The sequence below is a fragment of the Polistes fuscatus genome, unplaced genomic scaffold (assembly GCF_010416935.1).
Source record: "Polistes fuscatus isolate 324 unplaced genomic scaffold, CU_Pfus_HIC Scaffold12, whole genome shotgun sequence".
Lineage (NCBI taxonomy): Eukaryota > Metazoa > Arthropoda > Insecta > Hymenoptera > Vespidae > Polistes > Polistes fuscatus.
The window spans coordinates 6,730,355-6,750,524 of NW_025113020.1; the positions used below are offsets into that span (position 1 = coordinate 6,730,355).

The window sequence follows — 20,170 nt, forward strand, 5'->3', positions numbered from 1 at the left end:
CCCTCTTCCAAACCTCCCTTCTTCCCGTTCTCGCCCACCTGTCGTGATGATTCGCGTGCTCGTTAATCACATTACCTGCGCACGAGCGAGACCAGAAGAAGGATAGAACATGAAATCAAAAGAAATAAAGAAATAATACGATAAAATTAAAAGAAATAATAAAACTTGATGTCAGAGTGTAAAAGAAGATAAAAAAGAAGAAGAAGAAGAAGTGGAAGAAGATGAAAAAGTCAACGAGAAAGAAAAAAAAAATAAAAAGGGGGAGGGGGGGGATAAAAATAAAAAATTTCAAATTGCACCCAATACTTTGATTGGATTCTTATCAAATTTTTGTTCTTGTATTCCAATAATTTAGATCTTTTACCACCCCACTCCCACTCCCACCCCCCACGCCTTATAAAAATAACGCATAGTGTTTAGAACGTGCAATTGGAATTTTTTCGAAACAAAATGTTCAATGATAAAAATGAAAAGAGGCATCGTTAAAAGTTGCTGACTGCCAACGTTAATTTAACTCAATAAATCGACGTATTAATTAATCACGTTTTTATCATTGACGATTTTTTAATGTCGTCAAATGATAGAAAGAAAGAAAGAACAAAAAAAAAAGCAAGAAAGAGATAAATGAAAAAGTTGGGTGGTGGGGTGGGGGGGTGGTATTCGATACAACGTCATGTATTGACTGACATATCTGAAACTACATTGAACAAGGAATGTGGATATTGCGTTGCTAAATCCGTCACCCCTTCCCACCCCTAACCAACCCAGCACCCTTTCACACCCTCCGCAATTATGAACTGTAAATAATATATACATAGTTTCACTATTACTTCAACGACAAATAAACACTGCCAATATTAATTTCCTATCAAAGTTCAATGAATTTTAACACTAAACCTACCCCCCCTAACCCCAACGCTTATTCTATATTTATTTATTTATTTATATTACAATTGGTCGAATAACAAAATATATAAACAAATAAAAATACTTGACTGACAGCTCGTAATATTGTTTAAGTAAAAATACTACTCTAACGATATTAAATAATTCTAATAGTTCTTAAAATAATACATTTGAAATAAGGTCATTTGATTGAAATTCTGTTATAGTTTTAGTAGAGTTAAGAAAAAAAAAAAAGTAATATTATTATTTTTAAACTGTAACCTTGTCTGTTTGAAATGTATTCTAAAAATAATACTAACGTAAATTCATTTGATTATTTCGTTAATAAATTTTCAGTTATCCAAGTACGTGTGTCGTTTCTAAAAATATAATACGATATTGCAATGGTAGTTGTGTTAACACTTTAACATAGAAAGAAAAAAATATATATATATATAAAAAAATGTGTTCGAGACAAATATAACTTACGTGTAAATGATTACAGGTTGATATAAAACGTCCAATGATAATAATTATCCATAAGAAACAAGAAAGTTGAACGAATGAGGTTTTCCGATTCACTGAATCCTTGTTTTATCCTTCTTATCTCGTCATACAATTAGATCTTCAATTGAATATTTATTTTTCATATACCCTTCATTGGTCACAAAACACACGTGAAAAAATTACGCTACGAATTCGTATGAATGACGAAAAATTAACCAAAATCTAAAGGGAAACGAAAAAAATAAAAAAAAAAATAAAAACTATCGTTTAGCCGACGTCACGACCGGCCGTTCGTTGCAATTTCATTCGAATAATAATAATAATAATGATAATAAAATCGACAAAAATTCGTATCACATCTGACCGGCACCAGAATAATAAAAAAAATTACGTTTAACGCGTGGAAAAACAAAAATGGCGGGTCGGGTTTCGAACGATTTATTTTACCGACGGCACATCATCCTTCCCAATAACTTTCGTTGGTTTTGTCGTCTAAGGTATTATCTAAATGTTTTAAACAAATTCATTATAAATAAATCGATCGAAAGGAGGAGTAAAAAAAACAAACATTCGAAGAACGCGACAAAATTTGAATAAAATTTAGAAAACGTGGTTAAACGGAAGAGAAGGCGTCGATAAAAAGCAAGAAAAAAAAAAAAAAGAAACTAGATGCGTGTTTTTCGGAGAATTATTCAAGCATAATTCAACATGGAGAATTCTAGTAAATTTTAGAAAGAAGATTCCAATTCCGATTATCGAAACTCTCGCTCTCGATTTTCTCGAATATTTTTTTTCTATCTTCCCAAACAAACAACTTAACGAAGTATGTTCCGTTGTAGTATGTGTCCTTGAGACTCTCCACTATTATCACTACTACCTGAAATTATGAGTATGCGCGTGTATCTGCTCGAGAGATTAAAAAAATAACAAAAAACTCGTAAGTGAATATTAAAGTGTATTCAAACGAGTAGTTTGTTAATTCCAATTCGCATTTTTATCATCATCATTGTTATTATTATTATTATTATTATTATCATGAAAGAAACAAAGATGGCCGTTGACAAACGCTAAAAAAAAAAGAACGATCTGTTCGGAACGAAAGTGAAAAAAAAAAAAAGAAAAATATTTTGAAACTAGATTAAGAATCCGTATCGTTGAGATTAGACAAGAAAAATATTCGAAGATACGAGAGTTTCGTTCGAAATCTTCCTTCCTTCCTTCCTTTCTCTCCCGTATGCCACTAATAATAATAATAAACAAATAAATAAATAGATATAAAAAAAAAAAAAAAATAAACACCAGATAATCACCTTGTTTCCTCGATTCAAATCAAACAACTTTCCGTTACATTAATCATATTTTATTACAAATAACTTTATTCAATATCCTCGAAATTGCAACAATAACAAAAACGAATTAAAATCAAATAGGAAAAACAGGATAAAAGAGACAAAAAAATATCTCGCAAAATGTTATTGGCTATGAGAAAAGGGGTCGGGGGATGCTAGGGTTTTTACAACGCGATGGTTGTTACAATTAGGGAGAGGAGAGTTTAAAAGGTTGAACTATAAGTAGTGTATATATATATATAGATATACTCCGAAAGAGAGAAAAGTAGGGGGTGGGGGGTTGAAGGGGATGATTAGTCTTCCTCCTCTCGAGCGATTAATCGAAGAGGTTAGGTCGCGATTTAAAAAAAAAAAAAATGGGCAAAAATTCCAATAAGTATTAAGCTTTAGCGCCGACGACAAAAACGACGACGACGACGACGACGACAACGACGAGGACAACTACGGCCACGAATTTTACGAAGAAAAGCGCGTTAAGAAGCTCTGACGAGAACTGCGATACGCGCGGTCCGCAGTGCTGCCGTCTACTGGTACTTCGTTTGGTATCTTTCCCCCTCCATAACGCCCACAATAATACGACCCGCCGCCGCGCGTGGCGCCACTATTGATATTGCCGGGGTTGCATATCCCTACCCCTACTCTCTTTACTTCGCTAATGCTTTTCTATCCTCTTTCCTCCTTCACTCGTTTTCTCTCTCTTCCTCTCTCCCTCTCTCACTCACTCTCTCTCTCTCGCGCGTTTTATCTATCTCCCGAGCTAACCCGATCCTCCTCCGATCCTCCTCCGATCCTCTTCCGATCTTCCTATCACTCTCTCTTCTCTCTCTCTCTCTCTCTCTCCTCTCTCGTGTTTTCTCTCTTTCCAGTTACGAGCACAGCAACGAGCAGCCGCCTTCGGAAACAAGGAGCGTCACGCGGACGACGATAATATTGCAAACTCGGCTCACTGATGCATACCCGATAAACTGTCAAGCTTTCCCTCTCTTTCTCCTCTGTCGTCATCATTCTACTTCTACTTCTTCTTATAACTATCAACCCCCCACCCCACTCCTTCCCACTCTTTTCAACTCTCCAACTTCCTCATTTCACTCTCTTTTTCTTTTACCCACCCTGTATATTGTTTGCATTTCTATCAGGGATTAGGGTTTACGGTAAGATCACCATACGTTATTGGTTGATCCTGATTTGTTATAAAATCTAACCAGTAAGGTATTAGGAAATTGTTAAGAATAAACTATAGAAAGAATCGAATTTATAACTCAGATTTATTATCAAATGTCGGAACTAGTTCTATTCTAACCTAGAATAATCGATTTTCTATCTATCTGTCTGTATATGTGTATGTCTGTGTGTGTGTGTGTGCGATATCGATTTGACGGTATTTGTAAATGTGACCCAATAAAGTATTTTCGTAAGGATCGATCAAAATCTGCATCGTCTTTTATCTTTTAATACTTTTTATCTACGATCGAGATAATCAATTTGAATTTTAGCGCCAGTCTTTCTATTGGTCGTAATTAAGGAACACGGACCTATCGATCGAGAGGGAACAATCAAGGATGGGGGGGATTGATCGATGATTGGTCTTGATTGCAGTTGACCCTTTTTCTGATCGGAAATATACCGATACCAGTCAAATAAAAATGAAGTAAGGTATTTTTTAATTATCCTAATAAAATTGGATATATTTATATTAATAAAAATGATTTAAAATCGATTATCTTTTAGGTTAGAAAATGTAATAAATTTAATCCCTAGATTTAGGATCGTTTTTTGATAGTTTTTCCTAGTGAAAACATTTCGTTTATTCGATCAACAAATATTAAATTAAATAATGTTTCATTTATCAAAGAAATTAGAGGAAAGATTAAAGTATAGAAAGAGGATAGAAAAAAGTGAAAATACAATATATATGTATGTATGTATGTATGTATGGAAAAGTTGCGACATCTTGCCAGACTAGTTACATTTATTTTTCAAAGCCAAACGACGAGGACTTATGTGAATTCTCGATCGTAATCCGTCTCGTCTCTTTTACGAATAGAATTTCGAAATGACTATGCAACTACTACGGAGTTACCTCTTTCACCATCCACGAACATTCTTTTTCTTCTTTTTCTTTTTCTTCTTCTTCTTCTTCTTCTTCTTCCGTGGGAGAGATAGATTTTCAAGATTCGTTTTAAAGCCGATAGAAACCGACGCAAGTTTTATTTCTAACTTTCATATATACAAGGTGGCAGAAAAATAATGTTATTAATATTTTAAGTTTAGTTTAATTTAATGATGAAACATTTAAGCACCTGTGGTGAGGGGGGGAAATAGAATAAATGAATTAATCAACTAAGCAGTCAAAAGAAATCAAATAACAAACTGTCGTAACAATCGAGGAAAAATATTCGCATATTGGCATGCAACTTTAAAAGAAAACCTTTAAAGATCTCTCTATCCCAGTTTCTTATTCTAAAAAAGAAAAGAAAAAAAAAGAGGGTGTTGTGCATCGGAAGGTCAGGAGTTCGCAATCGAAGATGGGGTAGCATACGAATATAAAATAAATATCTGTTCGTTCCTAAAGAAGAAGAAGAAGAAGAAAAATTTCACTTCGAATTCGTTTGATAACTGACCCCCAACCCCTGCTTTCCAACCCCTTAGGCACCGACAATCTAATGAATTATTATTTTTCTCTCCCTACAATTAGACATTAAAAGAGCAATCTCCTCACCCATCCCTACCACCCTTCTTTCTATGGGGTTTTCATACGAGGACCCCCCTTTCATACTAATTTCACCCTATACCAGTGGTCGTACAGAAAAGTCGGGTTGGGATTGTACGCGGAAACCCATTGTGAATCGGTGAACCGTGAACGAAATGACTACCTTTACGTTTTGCTCGGGTACCGCTACGCGGAATTTATTGGCAATCAATATCGACGAAAGAGAAAGAGAAACGGAGGAGTAGGAGGAAAGGGGGGGGGCTTAGAGGCCACTGGGAGAAGGGTGGGGAGAAAAAGATAGCGCGCACGCACACGTTAAAATAAATAAATAAAAGCAAAAAAAAGAAAGATAATAAAATACCAGATACACACACACACATATATATATATATGTGTATGTATATTTTCTCTTTTCAAACCGTTTCTTTTTTCTATTTTTATTTCCTCTCTTTTTGTGTACGAGAAGCTCAACTTTTTATTTTTTTCTCGTTTCTTCGTTTGTTCGACGAATACGCGAAAATTGTATTGTTAAGATGGTAAACCCCGAAAGAGAGAAACAATTGAAAACTCTCCAGCGTTTAAATACACACAAAATAAAAAGAAAGAAAGAAATGAAAAGAAAAGAAAAAAGAAACAAACGCGTAAGAAGTTATATTTCTTTGGCGTATATATAACATATACGGTACACGTGAACAATACCCCAAGCCGGCTATGACGCGACTAACTTCACGCTGTTAATTTCATATCGCTGTGCGCGCGCATCGTAAATACCGAGGCTAACTTCATTCCATTAATATTGTGTCACCGTGCGCGCGCATCGTAAAAATTCACTCGCATCCATTTTTATTTTCCCAAACGCGCCAAAAGAAAATTATAACTTTGAAAACTAATCAAAGCAAAAGAGTATCGTTGAAATAATTCGAAAACTATTCAACAAAGTTTCACAAACGAATTCGTTCGGTTTTCTTTTTTCGGAATCTCACCCAATCTTCCCCCCTCCTCCTCCTCTTCCTTGATCCTCTCCTTTCACGAAAAAAAGTCGTAACGCAAAAAGAGGAAAAACGTGGACACAAAAATAAAAGTGTACAACGCAAACATTGAAGAAGTTAAGGGGGAGGGCTGGTAAATGTGAGGAAAGAATACGATGAGGAATGCGAATCCTGAAAAGAGATAAACACAGGAAGGGGTTTTTCTAGGGGATGGTGTGGAGCATAGGTAGATCGGGGGAGGTGGTTGGAAAGGGTTGCTAGAAGTAGCTTTATTTATGCGGCTTAGGAAATATCGATCTGGCACGTCATTCGGGAGTAGTTCGGCCAGCTAGGAAACTTTGTTGTTCGGAAACTGCAAGTTTCGCGGTGAAACTCTCTCTTGCACAAACAGGTGGAACGGGCTGATCTGGCGCCACTGATGCACACACATCACATATACGTGAGTATGAGTGTAGGATCATACCATCATCCTTTTTGTATGTGTAGAGGAAAAGCTAGACGGATATACACAGACACAAACGCGCATACCATATATACATAGATGGGAAGAGGGATTCATGCATGTAAAGTGCGAGGGAAGAGGGGGTACGTGTTGCGTTCCAACCCGAATAAGAGGAATGGAAAGTTAGAAAGAGATGGTAAGGGGGTAGGAAGTGAGAAGGGGGTGCTGGTGGTGGTGGATTGTAGCTCGTGCGCACGACCAACCCAATACAAGCAACGTTACCAACAACCCTCTTTGCACGTCGACGATATTACGAGAGGGGTTGAGTTGGAAGAAAGGTGGAGGGGGCGACAAACAACCGGCTACCCCCAGCCTCCACCCCACCCCTTCCCAATAGCCCGTTCCGATGCCAGAGGGATTCAAGGAGAAACTCCCAGGGTCAAACTCCCCAACCCCCTTTTTACCAACAACAACGAGGTAGATCGTGTGTTTTATAAATGATCCTACTACGTTTCTTTTCTTTTCTTTTCTTTTACTATTTTTCTTTTTCTTTCTTTTTCTTTTCTAACAAAAATAACGACTTCGATTTCGTACGTAAGCTAATATTTTTTTTTTCTATAGAAATTTGATGAACTGGTTTTTAAAGGTGAGAAGTTAACAAGGACTCAAATCAAAAAATTAGGATTATAAAATAAGAGATCTGAGAGATAATTATTGAAATAATTATATAATTATATAAAAAAAAAAATAAGAAAAAAGGAAGCAGCCAAGAAAAAAAATTTCCACGCAAGCTAGAATGTTTTATACCGATCACCGATGCACCAGGAGCAGCAGTAGCAACAGCGCCAGCACCACCACGTGACATTTAATATTATTGAGAATATCACGAGAAGAAAAAAATTGAAAGCCCCCTCGGCCCCCTGTCCCCCCGTCGTTTCACTCCCATCTCCCTATACAGTGATATTAAAAATTCCGATTTAACGTGCCAGAAGAGAGTAAGATATTACGAGAACGTTGCTCTACAAGGTCTAAGAGAACGATGATATTGATCCTTTTTCAGGAGTGGTCTCAACGTAGGTGGTACGTTGACGTTCGTTCTCACGAACCAAGAAGTATAGGGAAAAGAACGACGACGATGATGCATCGAGTCGAGTTGAAAAAAAAAAAGACGAAGGAAAGAGGGGGATAAACTTTAGCAGGATATTTTTTTTATATCGATAAAACTACCCCCCTCAGCTCACCCCGTGGCAGTCGTTTTCTCGAAGTATTGTAAAAAAAAAATCAAGCGAAAAGAAGAAAAAAGTAGTTAGGGAGAAAATAGGAAAGATCGAAGTGTCTCCATCGAAAGAGAAAGCTCCACTTTAATCCGAGACACCCGACCACAACAACAACAACAACAACAACAGCAGCAGCAGCAGCATAAACATCAACAATCGGTGCCACATAGAATAGAATAATTTTGGAATAAGGATAATCGAGTAGGAAAATGAACTAATTTGCACTGCGAATGTTTTGTGTTAACCCCTGGACATAGAACCATTATGGGGATGTTTGTATATGTGTATCTGTGTCTATGTATGCGTGTATTCGCGCCAACACCACCCGGTCAACTTCCCCCACTATGAGGTTTGAGAGAATCCTTACTAACACTACTACGAACAGCTACCTAACACCACCAGAAGTAATAGTAGTGGTATCAGCACCAGCAGCACCAGCAGCAGCAGCTACAGCAGCAGCAGACACAGTCTCTCTCACTCTCCTACTATTCACCGTCGCCACACCCCACCAACGTGACCTGCCCGAGAATCAATACAGCTACCGACCGGCGCCCCAACCCCCAACCCCGACCATCAAATCCCCTCCCAGTGATTCTGCCGAGCTTCACTATGTGCACCTATCTGTATCTGTTCATAGTTGTGCGCTGGCGCACGTTTCACCCACCACCATCGGCAACCCCTATTTTACACGCTACGCAACACCCCCTCTTCTCCTCTCTTCACCATTCTCGAGTGCCGATTCCCATTCTGGATTCGCAGCTTCAATCCTCACCCCTTACTCCTCTCTTCGCAGCCTGCTCCTATCACCCTCAACATACACGCAAACCTATACATACACGTACAGAGGTGGTGTTCCATCGACCAACCCTCGCGTCTTTCCTCGTGTCTGCTGCTGGGTTCCTCTCTCTTTCTCACTGTCTGTCCGTCTGTCTCTCTGTTTGGATCTCTTTCTATCTTCATACTTATCCGACAGTATACCCCGAATACAAGCTCACTCGGCCAACCACCCCGGACGATCCTTTTAAATCGTCGGTTACGGGAAAATACCTACGACCGAAAAAGTACCATGGACTTCAACAGTTTACCAAATATTTCCTACCATCGGGAAAAAAATAATACTCATACTGTGACGTCGGAAGAGAAACTAATGTAAGTTTGCTTTCAAAATATTCATTTCTTTTTTATATTAAACCTAGAAAATTCTCAAATTCTTCAATAACAACAGAGCAACAACTATTAGAACTTCATAAAACCTCGGACAATGAATTTGAAGGTTCCACGTTCAATAATTTCTATGTTACAACTGCAATCTAGGATTCCCAGGTACAGGATTGAAAAATCAGTTTACACAATATTAACTTGACCGTTATTTTAAAGCCCCATGATGATAGGAAGCCCAGAATTTGGAGGATCAATCCTACGATCGTCTTTTCAACGTTCAGAACTTGTTCCCGTTCTTCGCGTTAAACGAATTTTCCCTTTCATTTAACGGAGGGTTAAAAAAATATAAATAATCATTGAAAATGGGTATACCCGTTTAAGTTTTAGGTATTGGACGAAATGATAGTTGAAAGGAAACTTGGGTAGGAGCTCATACAGCAACGTAGTGTCTACTTTCGAAACTACCCCGTTAATGGTCGCTTCCGCGGATCGTCTAGAAACTCTTGGCTAAGTTCTCTTACGGAAGAGTAGTCCTGGCTTTAATCCCTTTTGGCAAGTTTTGCGAACTCGTATAAGCCAGCTTCCGGAAAGTTCTTGCTTCTCTCTCTCTCTATCTCTTTCTGGCTGTTAACCAAAGTGTCGATGATGTTCACCAATGAATTCGTCTAATTTATCCGTGTATTCTCATATTATGTTATTACCACAACGTTAATTGCATTTACAAAGATCATTTTAATCGATTACATTTAAAACTTGACTATACCAGATGATAATGTTTTTATTTGATCATTTCTCAACATGACGATTTACTTTTAAATTTAATCAACACACAATTAACGATGATCCAACAATCCCAAAATATTTTTAATCAAATATTGAAAAAAAAAATAGGATACGAAATGAAAGAAAAACAAAATTCCGTTTGATAGCGGACACGAGCCTTAAAAAAAGGGCAAATTAAATTCCAATAAGGGAGGGGAAAGGCCTCCACCTTTAGGATGACCGTTCAGGCGGGAACTTGGAAACTTAACTGGCCAAAGTTAAAAGGTTAGAAATGTTCAACGGGATATCCTTCATCTCATCCAAAGGACTCGGCCCCTAAACTTTTTATCATTAATGAGTTATTCTCCATGAAACTTTCGAATTCAACTCTTTCTCTTTTTCCACCCACCTCCTCTATTTCCTCCTCTAAAAACTCCCACCCCCAATTCATCTTTTCAAAAGTTCTTGCGTACACGTCGTCGTCCAGGGTAAGAGTTATCTCGCTTCGAAAGAACTTTCTTCTTCTTCTTCTTCTTCTTCTTCTTTGATTTTTTTTTTTTCTTTTTAAACTGGAACTTTTTTTTTTCTGGAGTTGGAGGTGAGGGGTAGTAAGGGGAGGAAGAAAATTCGGCTGATTCTCTGTTATTTCTCTTTTTCTTTCTTTCCTCTTTCTGTTTTCCATTCGCAACTTTGTCAACCTTGCAATCTCGTTAACGTTAAGACGCCATTCTTTTCTTACCTCTTTACAACCAGTTCGATATTCATAAATCATTTACCTTTTCTTTCCCTTTTTTTCTTCTTTTTCTTTTCTTTACTTTACTTTACTTTACTTTACTTTACTTTTCTTTCTATTTTCTTTCCTACTTGTTACTTTTTTTATTCCCGTTGACCAAGCAAGAAAGTCTAACTAAGATACAATCTCACGAAGGTAATGTTAAATCCGTGTTACGTGCTACCAACCGATCCCTTAAACGATGAAATGACTCCTTTCGCGTGACCTTTGACGACACGCGAAAAGAAAGTTCCGTATTATTTTGATTAACATTATCAGCCGACTTATTTTGCCGATCTGTAACGAACAATCTTTCATTCTAACGAAAATTTCAAATGAGTAATTGAGCAAATGAACAAGTGTGCAAATGAACAAGTGTGCAAATGAATAAGTGTGCAAATGAACAAATGAACAAGTGAGAAAGTGTGCAAATGAACAAGCGAGCAAGTGTGCAAATGAACAAGTGTGCAAATGAACAAGTGAGCAAGTGTGCAAATGAAGAAGTGTGCAAATGAACAAGTGAGCAAGTGTGCAAATGAAGAAGTGTGCAAATGAACAAGTGAGCAAGTGTGCAAATGAAGAAGTGTGCAAATGAAGAAGTGTGCAAATGAACAAGTGAGCAAGTGTGCAAATGAACAAGTAAGCAAGTGTGCAAATGAACAAATGAGCAAGTGAGCAAGTGTGCAAATGAACAAGTAAGCAAGTGTGCAAATGAACAAATGAGCAAGTGTGCAAATGAACAAATGAGCAAGTGAGCAAATGAACAAATGAACAAGTAAGCAAGTGTGCAAATGAACAAACGAACAAGTGTGCAAATGAGCAAGTATGCAAATGATCAAATGAGCAATGAAACTTCCAGTTAAATATAAAATAACCTTATTATCAGAGTCATCTAATTATATTTCCGATCGATCATCTAACGTTTTAAAATAAAATTGCAATCCAAAATAAAATAAAAAAAGTAGATGAATATTTAGCCGTTTGACCCGTTAAAACGGGGATAACCCCTTTCGTCGTCGTCGTCGAATATCGTTTTCAGGTTACGTGTGGATTGGCCTGGAAAGGAGCGTCACGCGTGTAAACTATGAAAGCTATGCGTCATCGGAACAACCCGATTAGTGACGCGACTGGTCGACGTGACCTGTCACTAACACGCGACGACAATGACGATGCCCTCAAGAGCTAAAGAATTCCTGGAACATTGAATTTCAAACAGAGAGAGAGAGAGAGAGAGAGACAGAAAGTGAATATGTTACTAGCATGATTTATTAACTTCTCTCTCGTATTTTATTAATACCTAATCAACGATCGTTAATAACAAAATAGAAAATAATTACATTTAAAAATAGACAGGTTCAAATAAATATTATTGACCGGAAAATAATTCAAAAAAACTAATTGCGACCTCAAAAAATATGCGACACGATTCCCAAAAAGTAAAAACAAAGATCGATCCTCCAATGGGGTTACGAAATTATTCTACACGCGTCAACGAATCGTGCCAAATTTTCCTCGTGATAACTTTGAAGAAAAGTTCAAAGTATAACAAAAAAAAAGACACCTGGGAAAAAAAAGAAAAAGGAATGAAAAGGAAAGGGGGGGTAGGTAGGTAGGTAGGTAGGTAGGTAGGTAGGTAAGGTAGGTAAGTAGAAAGGGGCGAATAAATTCCTAGGGATAATCCTTTTCGTCGAAGGACGAAAATCGATTGGACGATGATCCGAAGGGTAGGGAGGGGGTGGAGGTGGGAGACGGACACCCTCGTTGAGAAACGGGTCGTCGTACGTTACACACACACATATATATATATACAGGGTGGCAAAAAAAAAAAAAGGAAAGACGCGACGTCTCGTCGGAAATTGAAGAAGAGTCCAAGTTGAGGGAAGGTGGGGCAGTCGTGTGTCCAGGAAAATGAGAAAGAGAGAACACAGTTACAGAATAAATGTGAACAGTGACTGAATAAGAAAATGAAAGAGAGTGAGCGAGAAAGAGAGAGTGAAAAAGAAAGAAAGAGAGAGAGAGAGGGAAGGTAGCAACCGTTTCTATTCCGGGCTTTTGCGAACGATTCCTGAAAGCTCGAGGGTGCAGCGAGGAGCACGACTCTCTATTGATTTCTCGTATTAAAGGGAATCTACTGGTAAGCAAGTCAACTAACTACTTCCCTACAATATCTATCCATCCACCATTCACAATTTCAACTAAGTTTAACCTTTAAACATTTATTCACACAATTTTTCTTCTAATTTTTCATCATTTTTTATTTCCTTTCCTTTTAGGATTCATATCGTATCACCCGGTATAGAATTATGAAATATTATATCGATTAATCTATCTGAGATAATCTGGATTTTAACAAACATATTTATTTTCACATTGATCATCAATTGTCATTTAAATATTTTTCAGCATAATGTGATTTGTGTCCTTCATTCGTCTAATATTTTTTATTTAATATGACACATATATATATGTATGTGTGTGTAAAAAAAAATATCTGCTTCTATAAGCAAACGATCAAAATGAACGTTGCAAAATAGTCCCCCTCCTCCTCCTCCCAAAAAAAGAGACGTATTAAATTTTAAGTAAAAGAAAAAAAAAACGATTAATTAATGAACATTCAATTAAATGGGGTTTACAATTTTATCCGATATCAGTTTTAGAAAATATATTGCGAAGTTAAAAGACAGCCCGCGATCTTTCATTATCGTTCTCTTCCTCCGGTTTTACCTTTAGTGAATTCCGTTCGTCCAACGACCTTTCCTACCACCACCACCACCACCACCAGCCCCAGCCCCCCCGTTCCCCTCCACCCCCATACTTTCCCCCCCATCTCTCTCTCTCTAACTCTCGTTGATGTTATCATCATCATTATTACCAGCCTTGTGACAAGTTTAATAATAGAATGAAATTGGATTTCACTCACCACGACCAGTGCGTGCGTCAGAGCAGTCGATGACCTCGACCTCCTTGGTGTCATTCCGACGACCTCGCCCCTCATGATACTCTCCACGACTGCGCAAACAGAAATTTATTTCATTTACACCATTAGTCGTTCGATTAGCTTACATTTCTTACAATTTTTCAATTTGGTTTCTTTTTTTTTTCTTTTTTGTTTTTTGTTTTTTGTTTTTTTGTTTTTTTGTTTTTTTGTTTTTCGAACAAACAACCTCAAATTTCATTTCGATCGAAGAAAATTTGTTCAAACTCTGACTCGTAGAAATATTATGTATGTACAGTTAGAAATGTATCAATCGTACACACACACACACACACACACACATAATTGAAAAATATAAATCAATATTTTATTATTCAAATATTTACCTCCATCTCCGATCAAACGCATTTGTACCAAACTAGGATCCTCATTGTGATCTTCTAATACAGTGTCGTCGGTTACAGTCAAATCCTAGATAAACGATAAATCATTATTCAATTATTTGATAATCTTGCGCACAAACCTGATTTTTTATTCACAAACCCCTTTATTTAATTCGACAAAATTCACGTGGCGTTTACGTTTGAACCCCTCATACATTTCTTTCCACGAGTCTGACTCGTGACATTAAATGTATGATGGAAAATTATTTTCACGAGTCAGACACGTGATACGTTTCGTTCAAAAATCATTTCCACGAGTGTGACACGTGGTATATTAAATAGTATTATAGTGAAAAAAACAATTGTGACGAGTAAGACACGTCGAAATAGGGCACAAATTGGGGGGTTGTTAAATGTATGATCGAAAATAATTTTCACGAGTCAGACACGTGATACACGTTTCGTTCAAAAATCATTTCCACGAGTGTGACACGTGGTATATTAAATGTATTATAGTGAAAAACAATTGTCACGAGTAAGACACGTCGAAATAGGGCACAAATTGGGGGGTTGTTAAATGTATGATCGAAAATAATTTTCACGAGTCAGACACGAGATACGTTTCGTACAAAAATCATTTCCACGAGTGTGACACGTGGTATATTAAATGTATTATAGTGAAAAACAATTGTCACGAGTAAGACACGTCGAAATAGGGCACAAATTGGGGGGTTATTAAATGTATGATCGAAAATAATTTTCACGAGTCAGACACGTGATACGCGTTTCGTTCAAAAATCATTTCCACGAGTGTGACACGTGATACACGTTTCGTTCAAAAATCATCTCCACGAGTGTGACACGTGATACACGTTTCGTTCAAAAATCATCTCCACGAGTGTGACACGTGATACACGTTTCGTTCAAAAATCATCTCCACGAGTGTGACACGTGATACACGTTTCGTTCAAAAATCATATCCACGAGTGTGACACGTGATACACGTTTCGTTCAAAAATGATTTCCACGAGTGTGACACGTGATATATTAAATGTATTATAGTGAAAAACAATTGTCACGAGTACGACACGTCGAAACAGGGCACAAATGGGGGTGGGGTTGTTAACAATCACTAAGATGAAAATAAATAAAAATTATTAGGTGGATTACCTTGGTAGATTCGTTGTATCCAACGATAACAGCAGTGTACCACTGTGTCGTACCTTCCGCACGATAAACCTCGACACGGAACCCAACGAGGACACTTGGTGTCGTCAAGAGGATCCTCTGACCGTCCTGCATTTCTGCCCATCTTCGGACAGCACCGACCCAGGGCAAGCTACCCTTCGTTAACTCCCATTCCTGCTGCAGAAACGTTTACAAATATTTCATTACTTTAACAACCTAGTTTCAAATCCTTTTTTGTTTTTGTATTCATCCCCCTAATTTATGAGGGACAATTCATTCATCTTCTTTTAGTCCCCGTAAACGTTTCAATTTTAATTCAACGATTGTTGATTTGAGAAAAATTCATTCTCCTTTCTTGTTCTTCCTTTTGTTAAATACATTTGTTTTTTTTGTTTATGATTTTATAATAATTAGTAACTAATTAATAATTAATTAATTAACAAAATAATTAATTTACAATTAATTACCAAGTAATTAATATTTAACTAATTAACGATTAATTAAAAATTAATTAATAATAAATTATTAATAATAATGAATAATAATGAATAGTAATGAATAATAATAATAATTATTATTATTGTTTGTTTTTTTTTTAAATTTGTTTATTTAACTATCTAAACTATCGTGGGGGGTCGTTTTCATTAAAAATCAATGGTCCGACAAGATTTTCTACGACGGAATTATATTTCTAGTCTTTTTTTTTTCTTTTTTTTATCTTTTTCTTCTTTTTCTTCTTTTTCTCTATTCATATATCGTGTCCAGTCTTATCCGGTCTCTAACTCGTCGTAAAAATTCTATGCAAATTGACGACTTTAGCAAAGCGAACCTCGAAGACGACTCTTCGTTCGAGAGACGAGTATTACAAACTCGTAGAATAATTTAACGTTCGAGAAAATCGAATCTTCGAACATTACGAATCGATTTTTTTCTGTAATAGGTTATAACAATTGTGAAACGACAAATCACAGGCTAACTTCGTGAACTTTGTTCTCCAAAAAATGATAAACTTATTTATTTTTATTGAATAATATTTATAAAACATTCATTTGTTAATTATATATTCTTTCACGTATTAAATATAAAAAAATTCATTCCATATAACTCGATTTATTATACAATTATAATATATTATATAATAATAATATAATATATAATATATATAATAAATTATAAATAACAATAAAATTATATATAAATATTTATTAAATATTAAAAATAAAATTAAAAATAAAATTATAAATTTTATTTTATTAAATATTAAAAATAATATTATTTTATATTATATTTTTTAATAAATATTAAAATAATATCATTTTATTAAATATTAAAAATAAAATTAAAAATAAATTAAAAATAAAATTATTTATAAATATTTATAAAAAAAAATAAATTATATAATATATATAATAAATTATAATATATATATCTAATTAATTAGAAATTTGCACACTAATTAAGTATTATAATTATTAATAAACTATTAGTAAACCAAACAACCCGAAGATATTTATTTTAATACAAAAGATATAGAAAAATCAATTATATTTATTTTTTAAATAATTAATAATAACAATATATTTAAATATTAAATATATATTTCCTATTTGTAATTGTCATTATAAAATATATTAATATATATTATCAAACGTTTTACACATAATATACTTTAATATTTCAAATATAATATCTACTTAAAATTATATTTTCAACTTAATTCAAAATAATTACTTTCATTATTCATTATTATTATTATTATATTTCTTATAGTCTGATTAAAAAAAAGAAAAGAAAAAAGGAACGAAAAAAGAAATAATAAAACCCATATATAAAAAGTATATAATGGTTAAATCGGTCGAATAACTTTTTATCTTTTCAATGTTATGGATAAAAAAGTTTGTCTGGTATTTTGCTAGAACTTTGTATCGGGTAATTTTAGTCGAGGGTTGGGTTAACTGATAAGCAGTTTACTATCGATCTCTCTCTCTCTCTCACACACTCTCATATTTTACGAAACTTTCATCGAACACGAGTTTCTGAGTTAGTAGTTCGACAAGGACTTTCGAATTCCGTTAACGAGTTTCGTGATTAACTTCTTCAACATTTTTCAAAAGGGAATTTGTTAAACAACTCGATTTATATGATACGATGTTTTATTACTTTGCAAATTTTCTTACTTATTAATATTTCATTTTCTTTTTTCTTTCTTTTTTTTCCTTTTTTTATTTTTTTGTTTTTCAAATACCAACTAAGCATTTTCCATTTCGTAAAAGTAACGAAAATAAATAAATAACAATAATAATAATAATAATAATAATAATAATATAAAAAAGGTTCGATTAAATCGAACGATTTGTTATTCAAATTGCACCACTGCAAAACAACGTTGTATTAATTTCAATTACGATTATAAAATTATTCGTGACCAAAAAATGGGATAAAATTACACAATCGAATCGATTAGAATTTAAAAGGGACTCGTACAAACCTATAAAAAAAAGAAAAAAAAAGAAACAGGGTTACCCATAAACAATTATAAAAAAATTCCTAGTCATAAACATTAAATAATTGATTTAACGATACCCCTCCCCCTGCCCCACCAGCTAAATGCAAAATAATAGCATCGTCAATTAATAATGCATCAGGTACGACTAATTGCAAAAAAAAAAGAAAAGAAAAAAATATATGAGTCATCAGGAATCAAAGATTAAAAACGCATAAAGGTGTCTCTCTCTAGCACAGGTAAAAAAAAAAAATAAATAATCGTTAAGTTAACAGGTGATGACACGCACAAACAGTTAAGTGTTCATCCAACTACCGACACTTCGATAATTACTGGGTTTTTTAAATAATTATCCTGTTATATATTTGCACATATCACAAAACACAATCCTATTCTATCTCGCTAGAGGTTAACACGAGACCCAAGATTATTGTGTAACCTGTTTGTCTAACGTAACAACAACAACGTTCAATGCAAGTACAAAAAAAAACAAAAGAAATAAAGAAAGAAAGAAAAAATGAAAATATTTAATAAAAATTATTTAATAAATAATAAAAAATAAAATTTAAAAATAATAATATAAATTATTTACTAAAATTATTTATAATAAAAATTATTACGTAAATATTTAATAAAAAGAATAAAAAAAAAATTTCTATAAACTATCTGAACAAAAATAATAATAATAATAATAATAATAATAATAATAATAATAATTGGAGATTGATCAATATATAATTATAAAAAAATATTATCCAAAAGTATTTGATGACAATCTAAAATATAACAGGGTTAACCCTTTTCCCAGTTTTTCCAACCGAAAATTCGTTGAAATCGAGAGCGTGCTGCGTGAGAGAGAGTCTGCTGACCCTGAACTATAAATGTAACGGGTTCTTTCTCTCCTTGGTTCAGCCCTCCGTGTGGTGGGGGAGGGGGGGACAGGCACATTCCCCACTGATACTCTCCAACACACTCGGGAAGAAGCTTTTACAGAAAGAGAGAGAGAGAAACACATATACACACACACACACACATACATACACCATTTGCTCTTATTTTCACTGGCTACCCAGTAAACTTTCAGTTAGCTGTAGTATCACAAACGTGGGTTTGGTTACGTTCAGTTACTGCTTACGTTGCATTGCTACTACTGTTTCTCTATGACGTTGTTGTTGTTAACTGTCTCCCGTGTTGTGTTCTGTTGCGTTGTGTTCTGTTGTGTCGTTGTTTTTCCTATCAACTCGCGTTCTATGATACAAAAAGAAAGAAAGAAAGAGAGAGAGAAAGTGTGCGCTCGCGCGCACGTGTGCAAGAGGAAACAGGAGGATAAGGAAGACAGGGGGGGTCTGGGGGGGTAGGTGGAGAAGGATGAGGATGGGGATGAGGAAGGGAAAGGGGCAGGGGCAGGTTGGAGAACGGCCAAGTCGAGGCGCCAACATATTCCCGTTCAGCCAACTAACGGTCCTTGGCAAAGCGAGCATACAACACGGGGTGGGGGGCACGAGGAGGCGGGGGGACTTTATGCCATCGATGTGCTATATGTATACACCCCACCCGTTCCCCCCTTAATCCCCCTCTAGCGTGCCAAGTATTACTACTACTACTACTACTACTTGTAGGATGTAGACCTGCTGCTGCTGTTGGTTGCTGTTGGTTGCTGTTGGCTGCCAGAGGCTACGAGATATCTCTGAGAACTTTGGACCCTGCCTGTGTGTCTGTCTGTCTGTCTCAACAGAGACAAAACTAACCGTGGAAAGTGAGATTACAAAACACTCTTACTCACTGTTATTATTTAGATTGAGTATTATTATGGTAAGTATTGTTATCTATAAGTCTTATTATTGGGTTCCCTTTTCTCATTCTTTTTTATTTTTATTTTTTTTCTTTTCCGTATTTTTATACACCTTTGTTTCCACAGGGGTTCAGTTTTTTAATTGGATTTTATGCCGGATACCTGCACTTCTCTAAATGCGATGGGATTTCGTATGATTGTATCTTTTTGGCTTATGGTTTATGGATGATTTAAACTTGGGGAGTTTGGTGATTTGAAATTTTAGGTAGAGGAGTTTATTTTCTGTCAGATGGTTTGAGTTAGATTGGAATTTCATTTCTGCGAGGGTGTCTTAGATGGTTGAGTTGGGTCACCGTACTAATTTGGGTGTTAGGATGATTGAGGTAGACTGGCATTTGATTTTTCAAGGTTCCTAGCAATCGATGATTTGGGTCGTTGAACTAAACTGGGATTTTTTCGGTGTTGGAATTAAAAAAAAAAAAACAACCGAAGAATCCTCACATCCGTAAAATGAC

At 35.4% G+C, this 20,170-nt stretch overlaps 1 protein-coding gene and 1 long non-coding RNA gene across 2 annotated transcripts in view; both read right to left on the reverse strand.

Moving 5' to 3' along the window:
- Window positions 1-20,170, reverse strand: part of LOC122513374 (serine/arginine repetitive matrix protein 2) — a 205,319-nt gene that overhangs the window by 145,444 nt on the left and 39,705 nt on the right. Inside the window, 3 exon segments of the mRNA XM_043629696.1 lie at window positions 13,775-13,863; window positions 14,176-14,260; window positions 15,343-15,537. Of these exon segments, the coding sequence (XP_043485631.1) occupies window positions 13,775-13,863; window positions 14,176-14,260; window positions 15,343-15,537 (369 nt within the window).
- On the reverse strand, window positions 1,492-3,271 carry LOC122513375. The gene is made up of 2 exons (XR_006302737.1): window positions 2,703-3,271; window positions 1,492-1,896 (listed from the first exon to the last, which is right to left on the reverse strand). It is a non-coding gene; the product is annotated as an uncharacterized LOC122513375 (long non-coding RNA).